This window comes from Gopherus evgoodei, chromosome 11, assembly GCF_007399415.2.
Source record: "Gopherus evgoodei ecotype Sinaloan lineage chromosome 11, rGopEvg1_v1.p, whole genome shotgun sequence".
In the NCBI taxonomy this organism is placed as follows: Eukaryota; Metazoa; Chordata; order Testudines; family Testudinidae; genus Gopherus; species Gopherus evgoodei.
The window spans coordinates 60,223,616-60,247,659 of NC_044332.1; the positions used below are offsets into that span (position 1 = coordinate 60,223,616).

Sequence of the window (24,044 nt, forward strand, 5' to 3'; positions counted from 1 at the left end):
TCCTGTCAAACTAACTACTTTTTTTTAATGAGATTGAGTGTTTGGTTGAATGTTTATGTAATATACTTAGAGTTCTATAAGGTGTTTGATCCGGCACTGTGCAACAATTTGATTACAAAACTAGAAAGATATAAAATTAACATGGCATACATTAAATGGATTAAAAGATGGCTAACTGACAAGTCTCAAAATGTAATCTCAAATGTCTCAAATGTATAAATGGCAACTCATCTTTGAATAGGTGAATCTCTAGTGAGGTCCCTCATGGATTGGTTCTTGGCCCTTATGCTATTTAACATTTTTATCAATGACATGCAAGAAAACAAAGTCATCACTGATAAAGTTTGCAGATGACACACAAAATGGAGGAGTGGTAAATAGTGAAGACGACTGGTGATCCATACAAAGTGATCTGGATCACTTGATAAACTGGGCGCAAAACCAATATGCATTTTAATACAACTAAGTGTAAAGGAACAAAGAATTTAGGGCATACTTAAAGGAGGGGGACTCTGTGCTGGGAAACTGCCTCTGAAAAAAATTGGGGGAGGGGATAATCAACCAAACCTAAGTTCTCAGTGCAACACTGTGGATAAAGGGGATAATGGCATTGATGGATGAATAAACAGGTGAATCTTGAGTCAGAGCAGGGAGATTATTTTACCTCTGTATTTGGCATGGGTACAAGCATTGCTGGAATACTGTGTTGAGTTCTGTCCACAATTCAGGAAGGATCTTGATAAATTGGAGAGGCTTCAGAGAAGAGACACAAGAATGATTAAGGATTAGAGAACATGACTTATAGTCATGCACGCAAGGAACTCAACCTATTTAGCTTACTAAAGAGAAGGTTAAGGGTTACTTGATTTACAAGGGGAACACATACTTGATAATGACTCTTCAATTTAGTGGAGAAAGGTATAAAATGATACAACTGCTGAAAGTTGAAGCCAGACAAATTCAGAGTGGGAAAATAAGATGTAAATTTTCAATAGTGGGAGCAATTAACTGCTGGAACCATTTACCATGCATGGGTTGTGGTGGATTCTCCATCACTCACAACTTTTAAAGCCAGATTGGATGTTTTTTCCTAAAGATATGCTCTAAAAATCGTTTTGGGGATGTTCTAAGACTTGTGTTACACAGAAGGTCAAATCAGATTATCAAACTGTTCCCTTCTGGCCTTGGAATTTATACATCATTGTTAAAATTTCTTCAGCTATAACTTTACATTTTCTCTTCTTAATAATATCCCATAGCACTTTTCAAATACAGCAGGTGATAACTGCAGTATTCCTGTCAGACATTGCTTCTGTGTCTCAGTAAAGCACATCCAAGGTTATGTGTGAAAGATAGGCTTTTACATTTGCCTGCAGCACTCCTGCCTATCAATATTTAGCATACTACTTTTTAAAGTTCTCTTGGAGAATTCTGACTACAAAAGATGTTTCATATAATCAAACAATTCTTTCTAATCTACAGGTTAAGAACAGAAATCAAATTGTAGATAACAGACCAAAGCACGAATAAGTAATTGCTTTGTCTGGAAGTAAAAGTGGAACACAGCTGGCCTGTGGTTTGGCAACAGCATGTTTCATTACTTCATGGAAGATCCAGAGTGTTCCCAGGCAAACAGAACTTTTATGCATCTTTCAAGTGATACATTTGGGCTGTTGAAGTGTTCCAGTTACAACCTTCTCACAGTGTTCCAGGCTACCTCCTTTGTGTAGACAAACTGATTAACCCACAATAAGGATTCATGTTCTTACATCCTGCCTGGTGGCAAGGAGCTGTGGTAATCAGTGTGGAGTGGAAAAAATATCAGAGATTCCATTTGGCCAACTTGCAGCATTGTGGGCCAGGTTCAGTGAGGAAAAAGCCATACTTGTCTTGGATACCTCACAAGGAGGTGATATGGACTGTACTTTATCCCAAAATAAAAGGGAATAAGGACAACCCAGGGAATTATAGACCAGTCAGCTTAACTTCAGTACCTGGAAAAATAATGGATGAAATAATCAATTTGTAAGCACCTTGAAAAAACTAAGGAGATAAGTAACAGCCAGCATGGGATTGTCAAGAACAAATCAAGTCAAACCAACCCAAAGTAATAATCTTCTTTGACAAGGTAACAAGCATGGATGGGGGGAGCAGAAGATGTGGTATAACTTGACTTTAGTAAGACTTTTGATAGTGTCTCACATGAACATCTCACAGGCAAAGTAGGAAAATATACCCTAGATAAACCTACTATAAGGTGAGTGCACAACTGCCTGGAACACCATACCAAATGGTTCACAATTGAGTTGGAAGGTCTTATTGAGTGGGGTCCACAGGGAGCTGTCCTGGGTCTGGTTCTATTAAATATCTTCAGAAATTATTTTGACAATGATATAGAGAGTACACATATAAGTTCTGAAGACAATACAAAGCTGGGAGAGGTTGCAAACACTTTGGAGGATAGCATTAGAATTCAGAATGATCTTGACAAACTGAAGAAATGGTCTGAATTAAGTAGTATGAAATTCAGTTATGACAAATGCAAAGTATTAGACTGAGGAAGGAATGATTAATTACACAAATATAAAATGGGAAATGACTACTTGGGAGGGAGTACTGCAGAAAAGGACCTGGGGTTACAGTGGATCTCCAACTGAATATGAATCAACAATGTAATACTTTTTCAAAAAAAGGAACAGAGAACATCATTCTGGAATGTATTAGCAAGAGTGTTGTAAGCAAGACACAACAAGTAATTATCCCACTTTAGTCAGCACTAATAAGGCCTCAGCTGGAGTATTGTGTTTGGTTCTGGGCATCACATTTCAGGAAAGATGTGGACAAATTGGCAAAAGTCCAGCACAGAGCAACAAAAATGATTAAAGGTCTAGAAAACATGACCCAGGAGGAAAGATTGAAAAAAATGGGTTTCTTTAGCCTGGAGAATAGAAGACTGAGCAGGGACATAACAACAGCCTTCAAGCACATAAAAGGTTATAGGGTAATAAATTGTTCTCCTTAGTCACTGGGGACAGGACAAGAAATAATGGATTTAAATTACAGCAAGGGAGATGTAGGTGAGACATTAGGAAAATCTTCCTCACTATAAGAGTATTTAAGCACTGGAACAAATTATCACTGGAGGTTGTGGATTTGCTGTCGTTGTCTACTCTAACATGTTCTTAAAAACCTCCAATCACCTATCAGGAATGGTTTAGAATACTTAGTCCTGCCTCAGTGCAGGGGACTGTACTAGCTGACCTGTGGAGGTCCTTTCCAGTTCTACAGTTCTATGATTCTTTGAATATACAGTATGTGTATAAAAGTGAACAGACTAAAATCTATATTTTGTATGAATGGTTGATATATCATACCTACATCAATAACAGTCTCTTAGTTGTATGCTGGAAATTGCTGTGAAAATAACAAGATGCCTTACTTTCAAAACATTCAAAATATATTTTTAGCATTAGAGCTATAGAAAAAAATGTGGTTTTGATTGGTCCAATTTTTTCTCTAACATCTGTCTACCAAGGTTGGTTGAATCATTCATTAAGTATAAATTATGCAACATACAATCTGTTTTTTAGTCCCCTAGTTATCTCTTCCTGAGTCATTATTTCTATATAGGTGCTCATTATACACACATGTCCAATCAATATTGTCTGTGAACAAAATATGACTTGTTTAGGGCCTGGTTATTAGGAGTATGAGTACGTGCCAGTTGTGCCACATGCTTGGTCACCTAGTGTTGGCTGTGCTTCTTGATTGAATTGCATAAACTTTATAAATAAGAGGAGTCTTTTGTTTTTGAATGAGCTGCAAACAGGTTGTGATTTGTGCTTGTTTACTATGGAGTTTCTTTGCAGTATTTTTTAAAAGACCATGAGAGTGCATATGGTTCAAATGTTCTCAAATATTTATTCACACTCATATTCACCACAATTTCTTGTGAATAAAATTTCTCTCACCAGAATGTTCACAATAATTAAAGAGGGTCGCAAAAACTTATGAAAAATGTCAATGAGTTTTATTCAAAAGAATATGAACAAATAGTATTGAGGGGGGTATGTAAATTCACCTGGCTTTACCTGATAGATCACAATAATACCCCTCCCTGAAACATAGTATTAAACTTAGCATAAAAATTAACTGGAACACATTCTTCTCTTACCATTGTGAATTTGGCCACTAATAGTTTGGAGAGAATTCCTCCTCCTCATCTAGTTTCCTCTCTGTCTCCCAATACTCTTTTTCCACAGAAGGTAAATAACATTAGTGAGAAATTGATTCCATTGACAGACTCTGAAATCTTCAATTTGGTACCATATCTGAACAATGAAATATTGCCGCAAGGCATGGAGGTATTTAGTATTAAAACAGCTATGAAATAGAAAGTTAACAAGTTATTTATTTTTAGTTCATTTAGAATTATGGCCTAATGCTCTAGATATTTTTGACCTTATTTGAAAATTTTATGTAAATTATTATATTTTAATTAAACATACTGGGACATGACTCAATATACTATAAAAAGCCACTTTTTCCCTAAAGAGGGTAAATTTCATCTTAAAACATAAGTAAAAATAGTTGTGAATCTACAGCTCAAACACTTTGATGTCACTGTAGTGCTGTTGTTCTTTTGTCCACAGGATTTATAACCAATGTATGAGCCAAATAAATAAGTCTTTACTGAGGCCATATATTCAATGGGCTAGATTCTGTGCTGTGATTCCTGACTGGTGCAGCATAGAAGGTGCAAGACATGAGGTTAAGCTATGCGTGCAACATCTAGATTCTCTCTGTAGTGGAGGACAGTCTGACTCCTGACACAAGATAGATCAACCCCAAGGACAACTGTCATATACCGCCTCCTGCCAACAATTCCCAATGGGCTTCTCCACAACCCTATAACACTGAGTGCTAGGACCACTCACCCACCCTCCCTTGACACATTCTCCTCTGCCACAGTCTCTGCCCTTGGCAGGACTAGTTTATGGGTGGAGGTGCAAGGTAGTTGCCCTGGTGCCAACTTGGCCGGGCACATAATGCTCTGCTGACCAGCTTTTTTTTTTTTTTGCTCCAGTAAGTTTGTATGTGTTTGTATCTGCCCTGACGGGCAAAGCACCTACGCTTGGCCCTGGCACGACCCCATGCCAGGAGTTGAGAGTGGAGATAGCTCATGTGGCCCTGCGTAACTCCTGCACTGAAGGACTTCCCATTCAGGCTGTTGCATTTTGTGGTCTCTTTATACTTCTGGAGCAGCATTATAGGGGCTCGAACAATGGCCAGAACCTGCCTCGTATGAATTTTTTTTTTAAAAAGTAAGGATTGGGGGAAGGACTGCAAGCCTTGGCCTTATGGGCCTGATCCTACCAGATGCTGAGCTTGCGCACTCTGTTGGCTTCAATGAGATCTGAGGGAACTCACCACCATGCAAGAGCAGGGCAGTTTGTATTTTTTATCCAAACATTAGAATCTCAGAATATTTTCTCCAGTAGGCACCAGAATCAAACACACCCTTTCCTCTGTGTCTAGTAAGGGCCATCCCTGCAGTGGAATCAGTATGGAGAAGGCAGGATGCTAAGCATCAGGCAAGCTCAGCCCCAGGGGAGTATGGACAGATAATTACATGGACCCATTGTCAAGGAACCTTCACTGCAATTAAGGAAAGGGGCAGTTACAGCCTGAGGTTCAGAGGACGAGTCCACATTTCTCAGGCTGTGTGCAGGAGGATTTGGTCCCCAAAGTATATTAATGTTTTAGGGTTGTAACTTTAAAACACGCAAATCACAGAGAATCACAGCACCTTGCTGAATGAGGACTATTCTCTTTTCATGTGTATCAGAAATGCTTATTTTTCATTAATTGTCTTCAAATTAACCATATATTTCTCTGAGCGTTAGAAAGTGCTTTCAAATATATTGGGTGTCTAGCACTGATCTAGCCAAAATAAATACAAATCTCAGCCTCACAGACCTTATTTCTTTTAGTGTTTTCTATCTGCTAGCACCTATTGATATTATTTGATTGGCAGCTGCTATTCAGAGTAAACAAACAAACTCTTAGCCTCCTAAGCCTTTGTCTGAGTAATCCATTGATATTTACTGGGAGGGCAGATGGCAGAGAGAGTTCTAGCTCACCAAAGCTAACATGCCATTGTAAATAAATATAAAATGAAGAATGCTTTATTTTTAAGTTTGCCCTGTCTTGCTCCAAATCCCTCTGCTGTGTACCCTTTACCCCATCCTCTGCCAGCATTGCAGTGCCCTGCTCCTTTCCAAATGGAATCAGAGCACCAATCAGGAGGTAACGGGCCTCTTTGCGGATGCACAAATATATTCTATTCTAGCATCCTTTTCGTCACAGTCACTGAAAGAGAAATGAATGGCTACATGCAGCACAGCTGGGCTGGCTGTTAATACTGGGCTTCATATAACAATCTTATACCAATAGAAGTCGGGGTTGTTTGGAATTTGGGGCCAGATCTTGAGTCACCCGGTGGCAGTGCTCTGCTCAGCTGAGGAATAGGGAGCCTTAAACCATCTTTACCAGCCTACCTCTGGATACCTTAGACAAGCTACGTGGCTTCTCAGATATGTCTACATCTGAGCTGGAAGGTTCGATTCCCAGCTTGTACAGACATCCCTGTGCAAGCTCTGCTCAAGCTATCCCCATTGAAGCTAGATGGAAAAGGCAGAAGCAATGCTAAAGAATGGGCTGATATACAGTTAATAACATTGTAGTCTGTATCTACCTCAGAAAGCTGAGGCAACCTTGGAAAATCAAGGAAGTAAATAATCCTTCATCTTGTTGGTTTCTGTGGCCAGATGTCAGCTGGTGTAAATCAGCACAGCCTTCAATGGAACTACAGAGATTTATAGCAGCTGAGGATCTGTCCAGTGACCTCAGGTAGAAACAGGTAGAAGGAATCAATGTTTGCCAAATGGAGCGTAAATACAGTGGAAGTAAATAAAAAAATCAAATCTAAGATGGAATACTTGACAGCATCTTGGGGCACTTTTATTGCACCCTTCTTATTTCAGCCAATGCTAGAAGGGAATAAACTGTGTAGTGGCCATGCCATCCTTTCCCTTGGCCATTACATGTCTCTAGATATGTCCATTTCCAGGAGCACTGTGGCAGGAACACAATTATGTAAGCATACCCAGGACAGCAAAATAGTGGTCCTGTAGCAGTTCACACTGACTTTCCTTGCACCAGTTTCTCCACCATTAGGTTTGTGCCTTTCCATCCAGACAGTTTCAGCTGAGCATAACTAATTAACAGCACATCTATTGAGCAACTAAAGGTGAAATTTTGGTTCTGTTGAAACCAATGGCGAAACTCCCACTGACTTCAATAGGACTAGGATTTCATTCTAAAGTTTGGTCTACATTATATACACCTCTACCTCGATATAACGCTGTCCTTGGGAGTCAAAAAATCTTACCGCTTTATAGGTGAAACTGCGTTATGTCAAACTTGCTTTGATCCACCAGAGTGCGCAGCCCCGTCCCCCCGGAACACTGCTTTACCGCGTTATATCTGAATTCATGTTATATCGGGTAGCGTTATATCAAGGTAGAGGTGTACTTACTTCGGTGTAACTACATTGCTCGGGGTGTGAAAAATCCACATCCATGAGTGACGTAGTTATACCTATCTTAAACCCCCTGTGCAGAAGTGCTGGCAGGAGAGCTTCTCTCATTGACATCGCTACTGCCTCTCATGGAGGTGGACTTGTTAAACTGACAGGAGATTTCTCTGCCATTGGCTGAGAACATCATCACCAGATGCAGTGCAGCTGCACCGATGTAAATTTTTAGTGTAGACCTTCCCTAAAACTTTCTTTATAATGCTGACAGAGTTACTCAAACACTCTTTTTTATTTAGCAGCCACAACATATATTGAGTTTTGTTTGCTTTGAATGTGTCAAAAAGAACCATTTCCAGTGTCTTTTAGCCAGGAGCTGCTGTCACAAAATTGTTGGTTTTCCAAAAAAACCCCCAAGCTTTAAAACCTAGTCAAGCAAACAAAACATTATAATGTCTTTTTAGCAACACCTCTTTAAGTATTGATGGTAATAATAATTCAAGAAGAATCTTTTTATAGAGAGATGGGAGACTAATGTAAGTTCTAGCTACTGTACATCATTTAATTCTTAATATGCACTGAAACTGGACAGGAAGAAAGCTGACTATGTATTTTAAATCTTTATGATCATAATGATGATAACCCCTTGGCTCCCCTGAAAAGTCCACATCTTTTCATAAATCTGTAATACAATTATACTAATAGAGCTGTGAGATTAAATTAAACTTACAGTTGTCTCATACAAAAAGAAATATTTCTGTTTAAAGGCAATCTAGCCTGCCCCTGGGAGAATGATAACAATTCAGTACAGGACATGGACATTGACTTTTATTGTTCCTGACTGGGGGTGGGGGGGAAGAGAAGAGGGGAGGAATTGTTATATTGAACACTTTCATCACAGTACACAAGCTTGACATCACATCTGACTTTGTCACACATTAAAAAGGAACAGAAGGGTCTTCATTTGATTAAAGTCAATACAGCAGCAGTTCCCTTCACACAGAGGCAAATAGTTTCCAGGTGAGCTGCTTCAGGAAATAACAGGGTTGTTGTTTTGGGTTTGTTTTTTTAAACAACACTTCCATAACATAGTCTAATTATAAAGATTTTTTCCTGTTAAAGAAGTGGTAATTAGGTTGTGCCCTGACCTGCAATTTGCATGTGAGTATTTACATGGACTGTCATAAGGGTGGGATTAGCAAGGAAAGCTATCTTAGTGAGGTCAGAACATGTAGGGATAAAGTGAGAAAGGCTAAAAGCCAAGCAGAGTTGAACCTTGAAAAGGGAATTAAAACCAATAGTAAAAGGTTCTATAGCCATATAAATAAGAAGAAAACAAAGAAAGAAGAAGTGGGACCTCTACACACTGAGGATGGAAAGGAGGTTAAGGATAACCTAGGCATGGCCCAATATCTAAATAAGTACTTTGCCTTAGTCTTTAATAAGGCTAATGAGGAGCTCAGGCGTAATGGAAGGATGACAAACGGGAATGACGATATGGAGGTGGATATTACCACATCTGAGGTAGAAGCCATGCTTGAACAGCTTAATGGGACAAAATCGGAGGGCCCGGACAATCTTCATCCAAGAATATTAAAGGAACTGGCGCATGAAATTGCAAGCCCGTTAGCGATAATTTTTAATGAATCAGTAAATTCAGGGGTTGTACCGTACGACTGGAGAATTGCTAACGTAGTTCCTATCTTTAAGAAAGGGAGAAAGAGTGATCCGAGTAACTATAGGCCTGTTAGTTTGACATCTGAAGTATGTAAGGTCTTGGAAAAAATTTTGAAGGAGAAAGTAGTTAAGGACATTGAGGTCAATGGTAATTGGGACAAAGTACAACATGGTTTTACTAAAGGTAGATTGTGCCAAACCAACCTGATCTCCTTCTTTGAGAAGGTGACAGACTATTTAGACAAAGGAAATGCGGTAGACCTAATTTACCTCGATTTCAGTAAGGCATTTGACATGGTTCCACATGCGGAATTATTAGTCAAATTGGAAAAGATGGGGATCAATATGAGAATTGAAAGGTGGATAAGGAACTGGTTAAAGGGGAGACTACAACGGGTCATACTGAAGGGTGAACTGTCAGGCTGGAAGAAGGTTACTAGTGGAGTTCCTCAAGGATCGGTTCTGGGACCAATCTTATTTAACCTTTTTATTACCGACCTTGGCACAAAAAGCGGGAATGTGCTAATAAAGTTCACGGATGACACAAAGCTGGGGGGTATTGCTAACACGGAGAAGGACTGGGATATTATACAGGAAGATCTGGACGACCTTGTAAACTGGAGTAATAGTAATAGGATGAAATTTAATAGTGAAAAGCGAAAGGTCATGCACTTAGGGATTAATAATAAGAACTTTAGATATAGATTGGGGACGCATCAGTTGGAAGCAACAGAGGAGGAGAAGGATCTTGGGGTATTGGTAGATCACAGGATGACCATGAGCCGCCAATGTGATATGGCTGTTAAAAAAGCTAATGCGGTTTTAGGATGCATTAGGCGAGGTATTTCCAGCAAAGATAAGGAGGTGTTAGTATCGTTATATAAGGTGCTGGTGAGACCCCACCTGGAATACTGTGTGCAGTTCTGGTCTCCCATGTTTAAGAAGGATGAATTCAAACTGGAACAGGTTCAGAGACGGGCTACTAGGATGATCCGAGGAATGGAAAACCTGTCATATGAAAGGAGACTCAAAGAGCTTGGCTTGTTTAGTCTAGCCAAAAGAAGGCTGAGGGGGATATGCTTGCTCTTTATAAATATATCAGAGGGATTAATATTAGGGAGGGAGAGGAATTATTTAAGCTTAGTACCAATGTAGATACAAGAACGAATGGGTATAAACTGGACACTAGGAAGTTTAGACTTGAAATTAGACGAAGGTTTCTAACCATTAGAGTGAAGTTCTGGAACAGCCTTCCAAAGGGAGTAGTGGGGGCAAAAGACATATCTGGCTTTAAGATTAAGCTTGATAAGTTTATGGAAGGGATGGTATGATGGGAGAGCCTAATTTTGGCAATTGATCTTTGATTATTGCCAGATAAGTATGCCCAGTGGTTGGTGATGGGATGTTGGCTGGGATGGGATCTGAGTTACTGCAGAGAATTCTTTCCTGAGTGCTGGCTGGTGAGTCTTGCCCACATGATCGCCATATTTGGGGTCGGGAAGGAATTTTCCTCCAGGGCAGATTGGCAGAGGCCCTGGAGGTTTTTTGCCTTCCCCTGCAGTGTGGGGCATGGGTCACTTGCTGGTGGATTCTCTGCAGCTTGAGGTCTTCAGACCACAATTTGAAGACTTCAATAACTCAGGCATAGGTTAGGGGTTTGTTATTGAAGTGGATGGGTAGGGTTCTGTGGCCTGCTTTGTGCAGGGGGTCGGACTAGATGATCACATTGGTCCCTTCTGACCCTAGAATCTATGAATCTATAAGCTTCTAAAATGTACTGTTTTTGCCTAGGAAAGTCAATACCTCAGTAACTACACAGTAAATGACTTGTGCTAAATTCTGCTCTGGCTTTCATATTAGTGACCCTGATTTGCACCAGTGTAAGTGAGAACAGAATCAAGCATTCTAACTGGGATGGAGTTGACAGCTGATCAGGTTGCCTTAGCACTTCTCCGGTCTGTAAGCATACCTAGCCCATAGTCAGAGGCTGTAAAACACATTCTGATTCTTAGAGAATAAAACATTAAGAGATTGTGGTTGTTTGAGTCATGCCTTCAGAAATGCCATGTGCTAAAGGGGACAGGGGGGAGTAAGAGCATTCTTATCTTTGTCCAAATATACTCTCTTGAATTGAGTTTGCTAACTTCCTTCCTGCCTTGTCCTACTATGCCCCTCTCCTGTGCTTCTAGGTTTCCCTCCCTGCCCTTTGAAAATTTCAGTTGTGTTGAATATTCTTAATGTTAACGCGCAAAACAGATTTTTTTCTAAGCTACTGTAAACATAAAGAAGTGAAGAATGAAACATAATTAGCCATGTCTTCAACATCTAATATATTTGCCTTGTTTTAAGAGAGTAGTTAATCATCAAGACCACAGCATGTTTTGTGGATTTATATTATTACTAATTCATTTTGAGCAGTGTTATTAATTACATTTAAACAGAATATTCTGTCTTATTATTGAAAAGCTGACTATTATTAATTATATTTAAAATGATATCACAGGACTCCTGCAGTAATACGGTGCAAAGAATAATATTTAAACTCCATTTACGTTTAGAATCTTTTGTTTTTCATTTCCAAGAGAGGTAATTAGAATAGGCAACAGGGAATTGTGAAAACTGAGTTCTGTTCCCGGTACTACTTCTGATACATTGTGTGATGCAGGGCAAGGCATTTAAGCTCTCTGTGCTTCAGTTTCCCCATGCATAAAAAAGGATAGTAAAGCACTTTGAGCTCTTGGGATGGAAGTTGCGGGGTACTATTCTTCACAAAAAACAAGGCATAAACTCCTGCAACACTGAGATTAGTATGTATACAGCAATACTACATTAACTATTGTCTGCTTAATTTCTCTCTCTTCTTCGTATTATTATTAATTCTTTGTCAGGAGTTTAGAAATACAAAAGATTTGCAAGATAGTCCTGCTTCAAGTTAGGCATCTAAATTAAGAGCTCAGTGCCTCTTACTGAGAACAAGGCAACCTATTGTGGTTCTGGGAGATGGTCTGCCCGTTGAGTACAAGGCAAGCTGCTGGGAGCGAAGACTGAAAGTCTGACCCATTTCTGTAGGTGTAACTGTGGGCAAGTGGCCAGGGAGAAAGCCCTGGGCACCCCACATAGCAGTCAGAGGGGATTAAAGCCTCTGTGTGAGATTAGGCCCTTTCCTCTTCTCAGTCTCAGGAAATTTCCTGAGTGGTGATGGTCCATTCCATAGGGGAGCCCCACTGTCTCCAGACCTCCTCTTCGTCAGTTTTCCCCATCAATTCTCAGAGTGGTATATTTAACAAAATACAGCATAAAGGGCCTGATTCTCCGCTGCCCTGCACCTTGTGTAGTCATTTTCATGAGTGCAAATTCAATACAAAGTGGGTGTAAAATGCTACAATTCTGAGAACCAGGCCCAATGTATACCCAGAGTTGAATTCCTTCTGTATTACAGCAATGTTAATGTAAAGATTTGGGCTCCCATTGAGACATTCATCTTGAAGGTGCAACAAACTAATATGACACAGATACAAAAAGGCATTTTAATAGATACTATCACCATTTGATTTTATAATACAAACATGAGTAAACAATCCAGAAAAAGGGTCTATGTGGGGCACAGAAGCTCTCTGAGCTGCTTGCAGGCTATTAGCTCAGGGTAAAATTCACCTTTGTGCACAAGGCTTGCCCAAGGCTTATACACTACTGAAGATCGCTTAACTCCTACTTAACCCCCTTTTGCAAAAGACAGTTTTAATGCAATGCAGTACCAGGACTGGCTGCACATCCACAGAAAGGAATTCTGAAGAAAACAGAACCATAACTATTTATACAGTATTTTCCAGCAGTCGCTGTGAAATGCTTCTTACTCTTCTAGGAAAAAAGGTTGGGGCATTACAAAATTTTAAAAAAATGCAGTACATTTAATTTAATTGAAACTTTGCATTGATATTGCTCTGGCCTTTGATTGATAAAGTGCCCTATAAGCTGTGATAATGGTTCTGTAATGCACCATTTGTCTTGTGTACCATTGCTTTACCATCGATAGAATAAAAATAATCTTTAAAAATATTAATGTAAATAGATTGACTTTGACCTTCTGAGTATCTTGTCAACAAAATAAAAATGAGAAATATGCTTCAGTGTCACTGGAGCAATATTAAAACAGGGTTATAATCTGAAAAGTGACATTTGAGAAATGATATATAGTGGGGATTTCATATAAAATATCCTTTGTTTATAAAGCCAACTACCGCCAGCCCTACACATGAAAGCTTGGATGTGAACATCCTTCTATGTTCTTTCTGCCTTTTACATTATCGCTAGTAATTAAAGATTATGGCTGTGACAAGTTGGCTGACAGTTCTGTTGAAAAAGAGGCATGAAGCGGACTAGAGACCTGTTCATTCTTCCACAGCTGAATTGACTCTATAGTACTAACATGGTCAATTTTTTTTTTCTGTAAAGAAAACAGATAGGATTCAGGGAAACAGACGGAAAGCTGAGTAAAAAGGTGCATTTTTTTCTAACCACACATTAATTTTCTGACTACAAACACCTGGGAAATAAATAAAATCACTAGAAGTCATCAAGCAATTGCTTAACAAGAAACCATAAGATACGAAGATTCAGGAGAACAATAAAACATGGAAGAGGGATAGACAAAATGACCTTCCATCTGTAACAGTGTTGAGTCAACATGCTGACAATACCTGAGTTTCCAAGGAACAATTTTCATACAATTTTTACATTTTTTGGAACTTCTAGCAGTAAGAGAGAATTGTATTAGTGCTAGATAGCTAAATTATTTTCCAGGCTTTACAATGTTAAATGTTTTTAGATCTTTTAGTATTTAAGAAGGTGTATGTTATTTCTTATACAATTTAAGAGTCCCCAGTTATTTGTGGGAAAGGGGAAACCAAAACCAAGTGAATAAAAAAAAATTATTTGAAAAAGATATTTAACCAAGAACATGAGAAAGTATCACAGTGTACCTTTCAGCATAAATGCTTTCAAATAAATTCTACCTTAGCTTTCATTCTGAATGTAACCAGTTGTTGTTTTCAGGCTATTTATTCTTTAACAATTATTTGCAAACTGTTCATATTTTATTTTCTTGGTTTAAATAAAACTAGTTCATAATCTAGAATGATAAATACTGAAAAGTTTGGGAATTATGTTCCATATTTTAGTGCTAGCAGATGTCACTTTATATGAAACTAAAAATAATTATAAACATAGTACTTGAGTTAAAACAAAAAAAATCAAAAACTTATATCATCAGATTGCCAAATCTGGAACCTCAGATCAAGCTCTCTTTCTATTTTGAATTTTGGGGAGGGGAGACTCAAGCTATGTCTATACTGCTCTGCAGTTCAGAGCCAGGGGGTTTGAACAACAGTGCACATTAAAGTGCGGTGCTGTAACTCCCCCATGTGGACACTGCAGGGATGGACAAAAAGGTTTCTAGTTCTCATTTAGCCCTCTTCAAACAGGACTCTACATTAATGTGAACTGGGAATCTTTTAGTGTGTGCCTACAGTGTCCACACAGGGAAAGGGGGAGAGATAGCTCAATGGTTTGAGCATTAGCCTGCTAAACCCAGGGTTGTGAGTTCAATCCTTAAGGGGGCTATGTAGGGATCTGGGGCAAAACAGTACTTGGTCTTGCTAGTGAAGGCAGAGGGCTGGACTCAGTGACCTTTCAGGGTCCCTTCCCATTCTATGAGATAGGTGTATCTCCATATATGAATAAGTTTCAACACATCATTTTGATGCTCACTGCTATTCAGATCCAAACTGCAGGGCAGTGTAGGCAAGCCCTCAGATGCCAGTCCCTAGAACCAAAGTTCGATGCAAAACAAGAAGGGCTTTATTTTCTGCTTCTGTTTCAAATGTGGTCAAAATCTGGTAAGATTTCAGACCAAGATGGCAAACATCCTGTAACTAAAGGTCCTGAGATTTTAGAGTTGACAAATCCAAATTTGACCCCCAGCTATGATTTGGCTTTAAATCCTAGCCTGAACCTAATCTGGATTTGAACACCGGCTCCTTGGCCCATTTTCAGCAGTTATTAATGATGAGAAACTGAAATGGATATTTTGTAACCCTCATTCTTTTTAACCCTTTCTTTAGCTCCGGAATGCTTTCCAGAAGGACACCAGATTCTGCACAATCCCTATCGCAGCACCAATTTTGATTCATTGGAATTACAGCAAACAGCAATTCAGGAGCTGGTTTGTGATCATTCATTGCCACAAGGGTGCTATCATTTCATGACCAACAATAGGCCTGCAGAAATGCCAACAAAATGTGTAGAAGTTAGTAAAAATTAAGAACTAAACATCTGTGTACTTGAATAAATCCAGTAGGTGCAACTTTTCCTTTCTGTCAGTTTTGGTTGGACGTATTCCTGGAGGTTTCATCATGACATTAATTAAAGATTAATCTTTAATTTGTGGAGACTCCGGGACAATCCTGGAGACTTAACAATCGTAGTAAAACTCTAACAGCAAGTAACCAAAAATGGGGTTGTCTGGATTTAACTGACAGGAGGATTTTGCCCTCACAGTTTGTATGGTCATCATTCCCCCCAAAGTACTTTTTAGAGATTAGTCTATTCCAAGTAATTCTGATCTCCATACTACTGGAATGAATTCCAAGGGTCTGATTCTGTTTCCATTTACACAAGTGTAAATCAGGAGTAACTCCACATGTAGGCAACGGAGTTATATCAGTTGAAAAAGAGTGCAAGTGACAAATGACAGAGAGAAACAAGATGCAAATGTTTTTAATTAGTATTGTTGCCACAGTGTATTACTTAGTCTCTCATAAATGGGTTAGTTGCTTTCTAGCAAAAAAAAAAAAAAAAGCTAGTTGTTTCGCATGTGACTCTGTAGAAAAGGATAAGAAAATTGATATTCATTTTCAGGTGGAGTTAATATGTACAATTTTGAAACCTAGAAAACAGAATTTATAGGCCAAATTCAGACCTTCTGTACAATGGGTGCTCTGCCAGATTAACTCCATTGTATTCTTATCAAATACCAATAGTGTACTGAAGACCATTGTATGAGATTAAAATAGTGTCCAATGCATTATCAAACCAAGAGTCTATTCTGTAAAAGAATAGATTAATTGATGATTCTAAAGCACTTTGAAGATGAAAAATTCAATTTAAAGTCCCCTTTTAAAAATATTATATACCATGCTACATACAAAACATTTATGAAGTTAGAAAACAACATTATATATTCACAGTAAGAGCAACTGCTAACCATGCATGCTTTGTCAAGACAAATAAAAGTTATTTCCATAATTTTACATTATATGGAATGTTAAATCATACTTGTCGCTTTTATAGCGTTCCTAGGATTATATATACTATATAAATTTAATTATAAAATATACATTTGCTTCTGTTAGTCCATCAGGAAGAAATTGTTTAAAAAGTCATATTTTGTTTATCCAGGTTTTCTGTATATGTGTAATTATTCTCTAATATATCTTGTCTTTACAATTCAGTAATTTTCAGTATTTGGTAGTACTCATCTCCGCAATATATCTTTAGCAATCCATCCTTTGTTTCTTTAGCCTCCCCAACTTCGACTCCTTTATTCAAGTTTATATCACTTGTTAAGTTTCCTAACTTGTATCCTAATTCTTACCATTGGTTTCTTAAGTCTTATCTGAATGGTAGAAAATACCTGTTTCATCCTGTTGATGAAGCATTATATCTGTTATATGTCACCATTGGAAGAATGTGCTTCTTTTAGATCTTCACCTTCTAAAATTTGTCCTCTACATTCTATTCCACTTAATTAAATCACCATTTAATTTGATTTGCCATTTAATTTGAGCAGAACCTCTGGAATAAAATAATTTATATTAATAACAGCTCAGCTTCCACCCATTAATAAGCAGTTATTATTGGATATTTCAATCACTGGCTGTAGTGAGCTGATTTTAATTAACAAGGCAGGGACAAAATTCTAAACAGATAGAAGAAAAAAAGTATTCAAATATGATCCATGTTCTAGTAAAAGATTGCTATAAAGAGCTAAGAGCATCATTCAGGCATTTCTGTTGATATTATAATAAGCACTGCCTTGTACTATAGAAATGTGACAAGCACTAAGGTGATATCAGGTGGATATAATTAACTGTTTATCAATTGATACAATGAACTCACTAATTCTAAGCAATATTAGGCATGAATTCAAGTTTTATCTCATGCAGTTCAATTGAACTAAAATGGGATTTAAACTACAACAAAAAAATCGAGGGCTTGCCTCATTTAAAGCACTTAAGCATATAAGAACAACGGGCCCACTGGGAAACGTGAACTCATCATTTAGGTGCATAATGGGAGGCTGGGCTCTTTTAAAAATATGGCTATTTATTTAGGTGCCTAACTGGGAGATGTTTGTAAAGCTCTTTTGAAAGTCTTACTGAATGTTTCTATAAACATTAAGGTAGGTGTAGCCTTTTCTGAATATTATTCCATGGCCATATAGAAAAATCTTTGTCAGGAGAAATCAAAACCAAGCAACTCAGGCATGTTTAGGGGAAAAAAATAAACTTACAGTAGGGGAGAAAGCTGCAGATTTCAGCCCTGACACTCATGAGTCATATATAACTTCAGAACAGCAAATCTATAGACCAGGACTGCACAACATGGCCCGTGGGCCACATGTTGCCCACGTGGGCTGGCGGGTGGGAGGGGTGGTGAAGAGGCCAGTGGCAGTCTGGAGAGCAAGGGTGAGCCAGCGGCAGTGGGCGGGGGCAGCGGCAGAAGGTAAGAGGCCAGCGGCGGGCAGACAGGTGAGTTGGCGGCAGGGGGAGCAGGCGAGACAGCAGCGGATAGGCAGGTGAGCTGGCGGTGGCGGTGGGGAGGGGGCCTGAGGAGACGAGCTGGTGGCAGAGGATGAGTAGGCAAGCTGGAGGGGTGGGGGGATGACAGGCTGAGTGGGCGGGCATTGGCAGGGGGGCAGGTGAGCTGGCAGCGGGGGAGAGAGGCTGAGGAGGCGAGCGGGTGGGGGGGGTGAGGAGATGAGCCGGGGGGGTGAGGGGATAACAAGTCAAGCTGGCGGGCAGTGGGGGGGCAGGGGAGCCAGTGGCGGGACAGGGGGGCTGAGTAGGCGAGTGGGCAGCAGGGGGTGAGTAGGCAAGCCAAAGGGTGGAGGGATGACGAGCCGAGCGGGCGGGCAGGGGCGGGTGGGCTTTATATTTGGGGGGAGTGAGGAGGCAAGCGGCGAGTCGTTGGCTGACCTGTTCTACTGATCTTGTCTCTCACAAAAAATGGTCCTTTTTGCTGCTTTTCTCTGGGCTGGGTGTTGTCCCAATGCTGCAAAGAGGGTGTTTCCAAAGGAAGGTGCTTGCTTCTAACCCCCAAAGCCATCAGTATGTCTGCTCTTCAGTCAGCCCACTTGAAAAGTTTGATTGTCCTTGGTTTGGCTCACATCCCCTCTCCAAGGGTTGCAGCTGTCTGGAGATACTGCCTTCCACACCTTCCTCATTCACACCTCATTCATTCAACAGGGCAACTGATCACAAAGTGGGGGGAAGAATCTTATTCTACTTCTAGCAAAAAGACATTTTTCGTTTACCTTAATTATACCACCTTAATTATACCCACTGTAACATATTACCAAGGTTCAATACTGCTGTTTCAGCAGGGCAGCACAGAGCTGGGGAAGGAGGGTTTGTTTCCGCGGACAGGCGGCACTCGGGGGAGTGTTTCAGGGGGCCGGGGGGTTCACCCCTCAGCTGTTTTCTTCGAAGTAATATGGCCTTCGCTGCTTTATGTGTTGTGCAGGCCTGCTATAGACATTGTCTCTTGCTTACAAATTAAACAAATGAAGTAAGATGACAAACTGAAAAAGCAAAACAATAAAAGTGAAAACTCCTCTATGTAGAAGAATTAAAATGTAGAGTATATCCCTGGTCCCGCATTCCTGAGATCCAGGTGCTGCCCACAAACTCATTCCTCCAGTAGCAAAATACTTTTGATTGAAACAGCTTTTCAGTTTAGACATTGCCTCTTGAATTTCCCTAGGGGATAAAGGCTGATACTGACCTTGTTAGCTGTGTGTTTCCTTTCCCTCTGTGTTTTCTGGGGGTGCTAACCAATTACAGACACCCCAGCATGTGCTCTCAGCCTTCGCTTAGGCACAATGCTGAATTGCCTCCCAACAACCAATTCAAGCAGGCACACAACCCAAACTTGCAAATATCTGTGCCCCAAAGAGTCCAGGCTGCGGCTAACAGATGCAAGCAACAGTTCCTTCTGAAAGTACTGCCAAATTCACTTCACAAGGGGGAGAAAAACACAAAGAAGAGAAGCATTCACCACTCCTAGAATTACTCCATAGTACTGGGGAGGGCAGAGGAATGCAGAAAGCAATTGTCAGTGCCAATCGTGACAAAATGACCTTCACAGAAAGAACTAAAGTAGCATCAAAATTAAATTAAAACAAACAAATAAAAAAAATAAAGGACAGGCCTAATATAAAAGAATAAAGGGAAAGCATAAATGGGATAATGAAACAGGCTTCATAATAAAAATTATTAAAAAGTGTATGCAAGCAAGCCACCAGAAAGGAACAAAGATAACAGAGCATCACCTGCTAACATTATGGAGGCTCCTCAATAAATACAGACATTATATCCCACTAAAAGAGCAATTAGTGAACTATAGGCTGTTTTGAGAAGAAATGAACATGACTAATGTGTGATGAAAACACAAGGAAAGCAACATGAATGACATTTGACTAGCAAACTTTGCAACACTAGCGCACAATGAACACTGAGGCCCATCACATGTAGTCAGAGGGGCTTCTCCTGTCCATTTACAGATAGGAAAAAAAGAGCATAGATTGCGCTCTGTAACCTTTAGGAAAAGTATAAACTAAAAAATTGATTGTCCAAGTGATGACTGTGTCTGGGACCAGTGACAATACTTTTGATACACCACACATTAGTCATAATCGTTGCTTCTCAAAAGAGCCCTAATGTTTGCAACTTAGAGTTATTATAAACAAACAAGACACAAAATTTAGAACCACCACCACTAACATGCATTCTGTGTGGTAAAGGGGAGCCAGATTTCTTCAGCACAAAGGTCTCATATATACTGTTAATGGACTGTCTCCAGGGATTATCGTACTCCCTTAAACTGGCTTAGACCAGCGGGGTCACTGATGTCCAGATCGTTCCAAATGATTCATAATAGAATATCTTGTCAATTAGCAGTTTCTATCAATATACCAGCACCAGTTCAACCATCTTATCTGGCCTGATGGTTTGGGAAAGTTCAGTGTTGGGGCTTGTGTCACTTTTCCTTTAAGAGACTACTGGCAATGTCTAATCATAGTCACATCCAAATCCCTACCTTAGATCCTCCTGTGCTGCTGACACATCAGGCAGTCCAGTTCCTCCACTGATTACAGTCTCTTACTAGTTGTGACACTTCTTCTCAGATGATGGTAGCACATTCAATATCCTCTGTCATTGTTTTCCACCAGTTTTTCCTTGGCCTTCCTCACTTTCTCATTCTTCTCTTGGGTATCCTGTTCAATGCTTGCTGAACATGTCTCCCAACCACCTGAGGCTTCTTTCTCTGACGATATTTTCTAATGTCCTGCTCTGTCATTTTCCTTATTCTCACATTTATTATTTTGTCTTTCCATGAAATGTGTAGAACCTTCCTCAGCCATCCGTGATGGGCAGCACAACGGGTTGTCTGCCTCCCATGTGCCCCCTCATTGCATAGGATCACACTACCAGTAGTCTGGCTAAGTTTCCCCTCTTGGTCTGGTCAAGAAACTCAAAAACAATTTTGTCCATTCCCATCCCTTCACAGGTTGTGCTTTATTACATTAATAAACACTCCAAATAAAATTTTCAAGGTCATCCAAAAGTCAACACAAAGGTTTCTCGTCCTCCTTCCAGGCCTTCCTGCGTGGGGCCTCTCCTGCTTTGGCAAACCACGCTGAGATCTTACCTGGCTTGAATCTCAGGCCAGGTCTACACTACAGATCTATATCGGTATAACTACATTGCTCAGGGGTCAACAGGAGAACTTCTCCTGTCAACACAGCTACCATCTCTTGGGAAAGTGGATTGACTACACTGACAGGAGAAGCTCTCATGTCAGCATAGGAGTGTCTTCATTTAAGCACCGCCGCAGCGCAGCTGCACGGATGCAGCATGTTAACTGTAGACCTACCCTCAGTCTTAATTCTCTGTTAGATCCTGCTCATTCCTAGTGAAACTTTGGGGTGGGTTAGAGTTCACTTCATTGCCCTTCTCCAGTGCCTAAACCCCCCCTCCCCACTACACACCAACTCCCATAGAAAAGCAGCTGGACATCCAAATGTCAGTCTCTAAGGCCTGGTCGAGCAGGGGGATGGGAATCGATCTAAGTTATACAACTTCAGCTACCTGAATAACGTAGCTGAAGCCAACGTACTTAGAGAAACTTACCATGGTGTCTTCACCGCAGTGAGTCAACTGCTGCTGCTACCCCATCGACTCTACCTGTGCCTCTCATGGCAGTGGACTACAGGAGTCAACAGGAGAGCGCTCAGGGGTCAATTTATCATGTTTAGATTAGACACAATAAATCGACCCCCACTGGATCAATCACTGTCCGCCGATCTGGCAGGTAGTGTAGATATACTCTAAGGATTTTCAGTAAGGATTACAGGGTCAAAAGGAACAAAAGGAACTTAATTCTTATGTACCAACTTTATAAAATCTTATGATAAAGAAACAAATAACTTATTTTTTACAACATAACATGGCTACTTTATCATCCACATAGATAATCTTCACAGTTAAACATAAATAAAGAAAACAAATTAAATCTAAGCAGGTCAGTCTGCACAGAAACACAGTGAGAAGAAACTCAGAGTTCCCAAAAGCTGAGGTTGAGTCTTAGCTAGACTCTTTGATCACCAAATCTATACAAGCAGCAAAGAGTTCTGTGGCACCTATAAATCTATACAGTCTGCTCAGTCAAAAGCAACATTTTCCCTCCACTTGCTTGTAGGAATCTTAAACTGGAATCCATGCAGACTCTTCCTCTGCTGAAATTGGTTAGCCAGTCAGCTGATTAATCAACCACTCAGTTAAGTATATAGATTTAAACAAAAAACAAAACCCTGCTTCGAAATGTTTCAGAGTTATGGAAAACAGCCTGCTTTCTGCTTCTGGGCTCAGCTTCTCCCAGCCCACACATGGCCTTTTGTAAAGCAGTAGCCCTGACTGCTTGCCTTCATGGAGTTTGAATCCAGCTACAGGTAACCTATTGAGCATACCCAAAACTATCACAACCAGTTCCAGAAACTTCCAGATGTGCAGAGCTAATTGTGCACCTGCCTAGCAACAACTCACTTCAACCCACCCTCAGTAGATCTCTTAAAGAGATGTCTCCCAATAAAGCACCTAGGTTACATTAGCAGTGTCTAACTATGAGAATTCTCCCCTTCATTGCAGCCTTTTGCTGTTCTTATGGGGCAATCACCCTGCTCTCTCCCAAGTGTGGCTAATCACAGGTTGGCTAAGGGGCCCTTAAAGGGCAAGCCACTCTGTTACAGGCAGCCTCCTATTCCCTTTTTAGTTAGTCATTTAATATTACTTTCAGTATTGGGTTTTTTAAGAATTTCCATCTTCTAAATCAGCATATAAAGTCATTCCAGAATTTGACAAAATATTCAGCACCTTTGAAGACATTTTAAATTCTAGTACAGAAATTGGAGAGCTTTCCTCACACAAGGCTGAAAATATTTCCTCAGTGATTAGGTTTCTGCATTACAAAATAACTCCTAAATATTAGGCATAAGCGTTAGTCGTTGGTGTGAAATAAAACCAACCTGAGGTTTCTCTTTGTTCTCAGATTCACTTGAAGTCCCACCCTCTCCTAATTAACCTCTATGGTAGATTTTGTGAAGAAAATAAAAATGCAATTGCTCAGTTATTCTCTACTTTTCTTTTGTTAATCCAACCACTCCCTGGATTATAATTTTTAAAAATCTGTGCATTATTTCCTAATTTTCTTTTTCTTGCACACCTCATATACCAATACCGTATCATAATGACAGATATGAACCAGAGGTTTCATCCTTCATGTTTGTTTCTCAGGAATACACAAAGCCTCTTTCATAAATTAGAATTTTCATCTGTATTGTATAAAAGCAAATTCTTAAATACAAGATTAAGTAATACATACTGGTGGCCCTGAATATTAAATGGATTTTATGATGCCTCAGATTGAAATAGGTAAACTTATTTACTAAATATTATTATGAAAAAACATCTGAAAGCAAAGTCAAAGCAAAGTTTTTGTGGATAATAGATGAAATATCACAATGATGTAACCATCATGCAATTGTGTACCAAAGAGCCACCTATCTCCCACTAAATACAAAATGTTTTTCTCACACATGGCAACTCTTATATTTAATAGCATGCTTTCAATGCATTTCCCAAGCAACGGAACCAATCAAATTTAACTTCTTTGTGCAGTGATTGAACATTGTTAGGTTCTTTATAAATCAGAGCAGTTGATTGTCCAAACTGCTAGTAAATGGGAAGAGACACTACTGGATGAAGCAACAGTAAAGGCACATTCCATTGTTATTGGCAGTGGGGAAGTTAATTTACTTTTTTTTATTTAGGATTTTTGAACCAAGTAATTTAAAAGATTAGTGGGTGCCTAATTATGAATTAAAACTTATTTACCTCTTAGAAGTATGGGACAATTAATTAGATAATGTTGGTAA

General features: G+C 39.6%; 1 protein-coding gene across 1 annotated transcript in view; it reads left to right on the top strand.

Annotated features, from left to right (window-relative positions):
- The window catches only part of VWDE (von Willebrand factor D and EGF domains), a 254,494-nt gene that overhangs the window by 54,846 nt on the left and 175,604 nt on the right, over nt 1-24,044 (top strand). Inside the window, 1 exon segment of the mRNA XM_030579370.1 lies at nt 15,394-15,578. Within this exon segment, the coding sequence (XP_030435230.1) occupies nt 15,394-15,578 (185 nt within the window).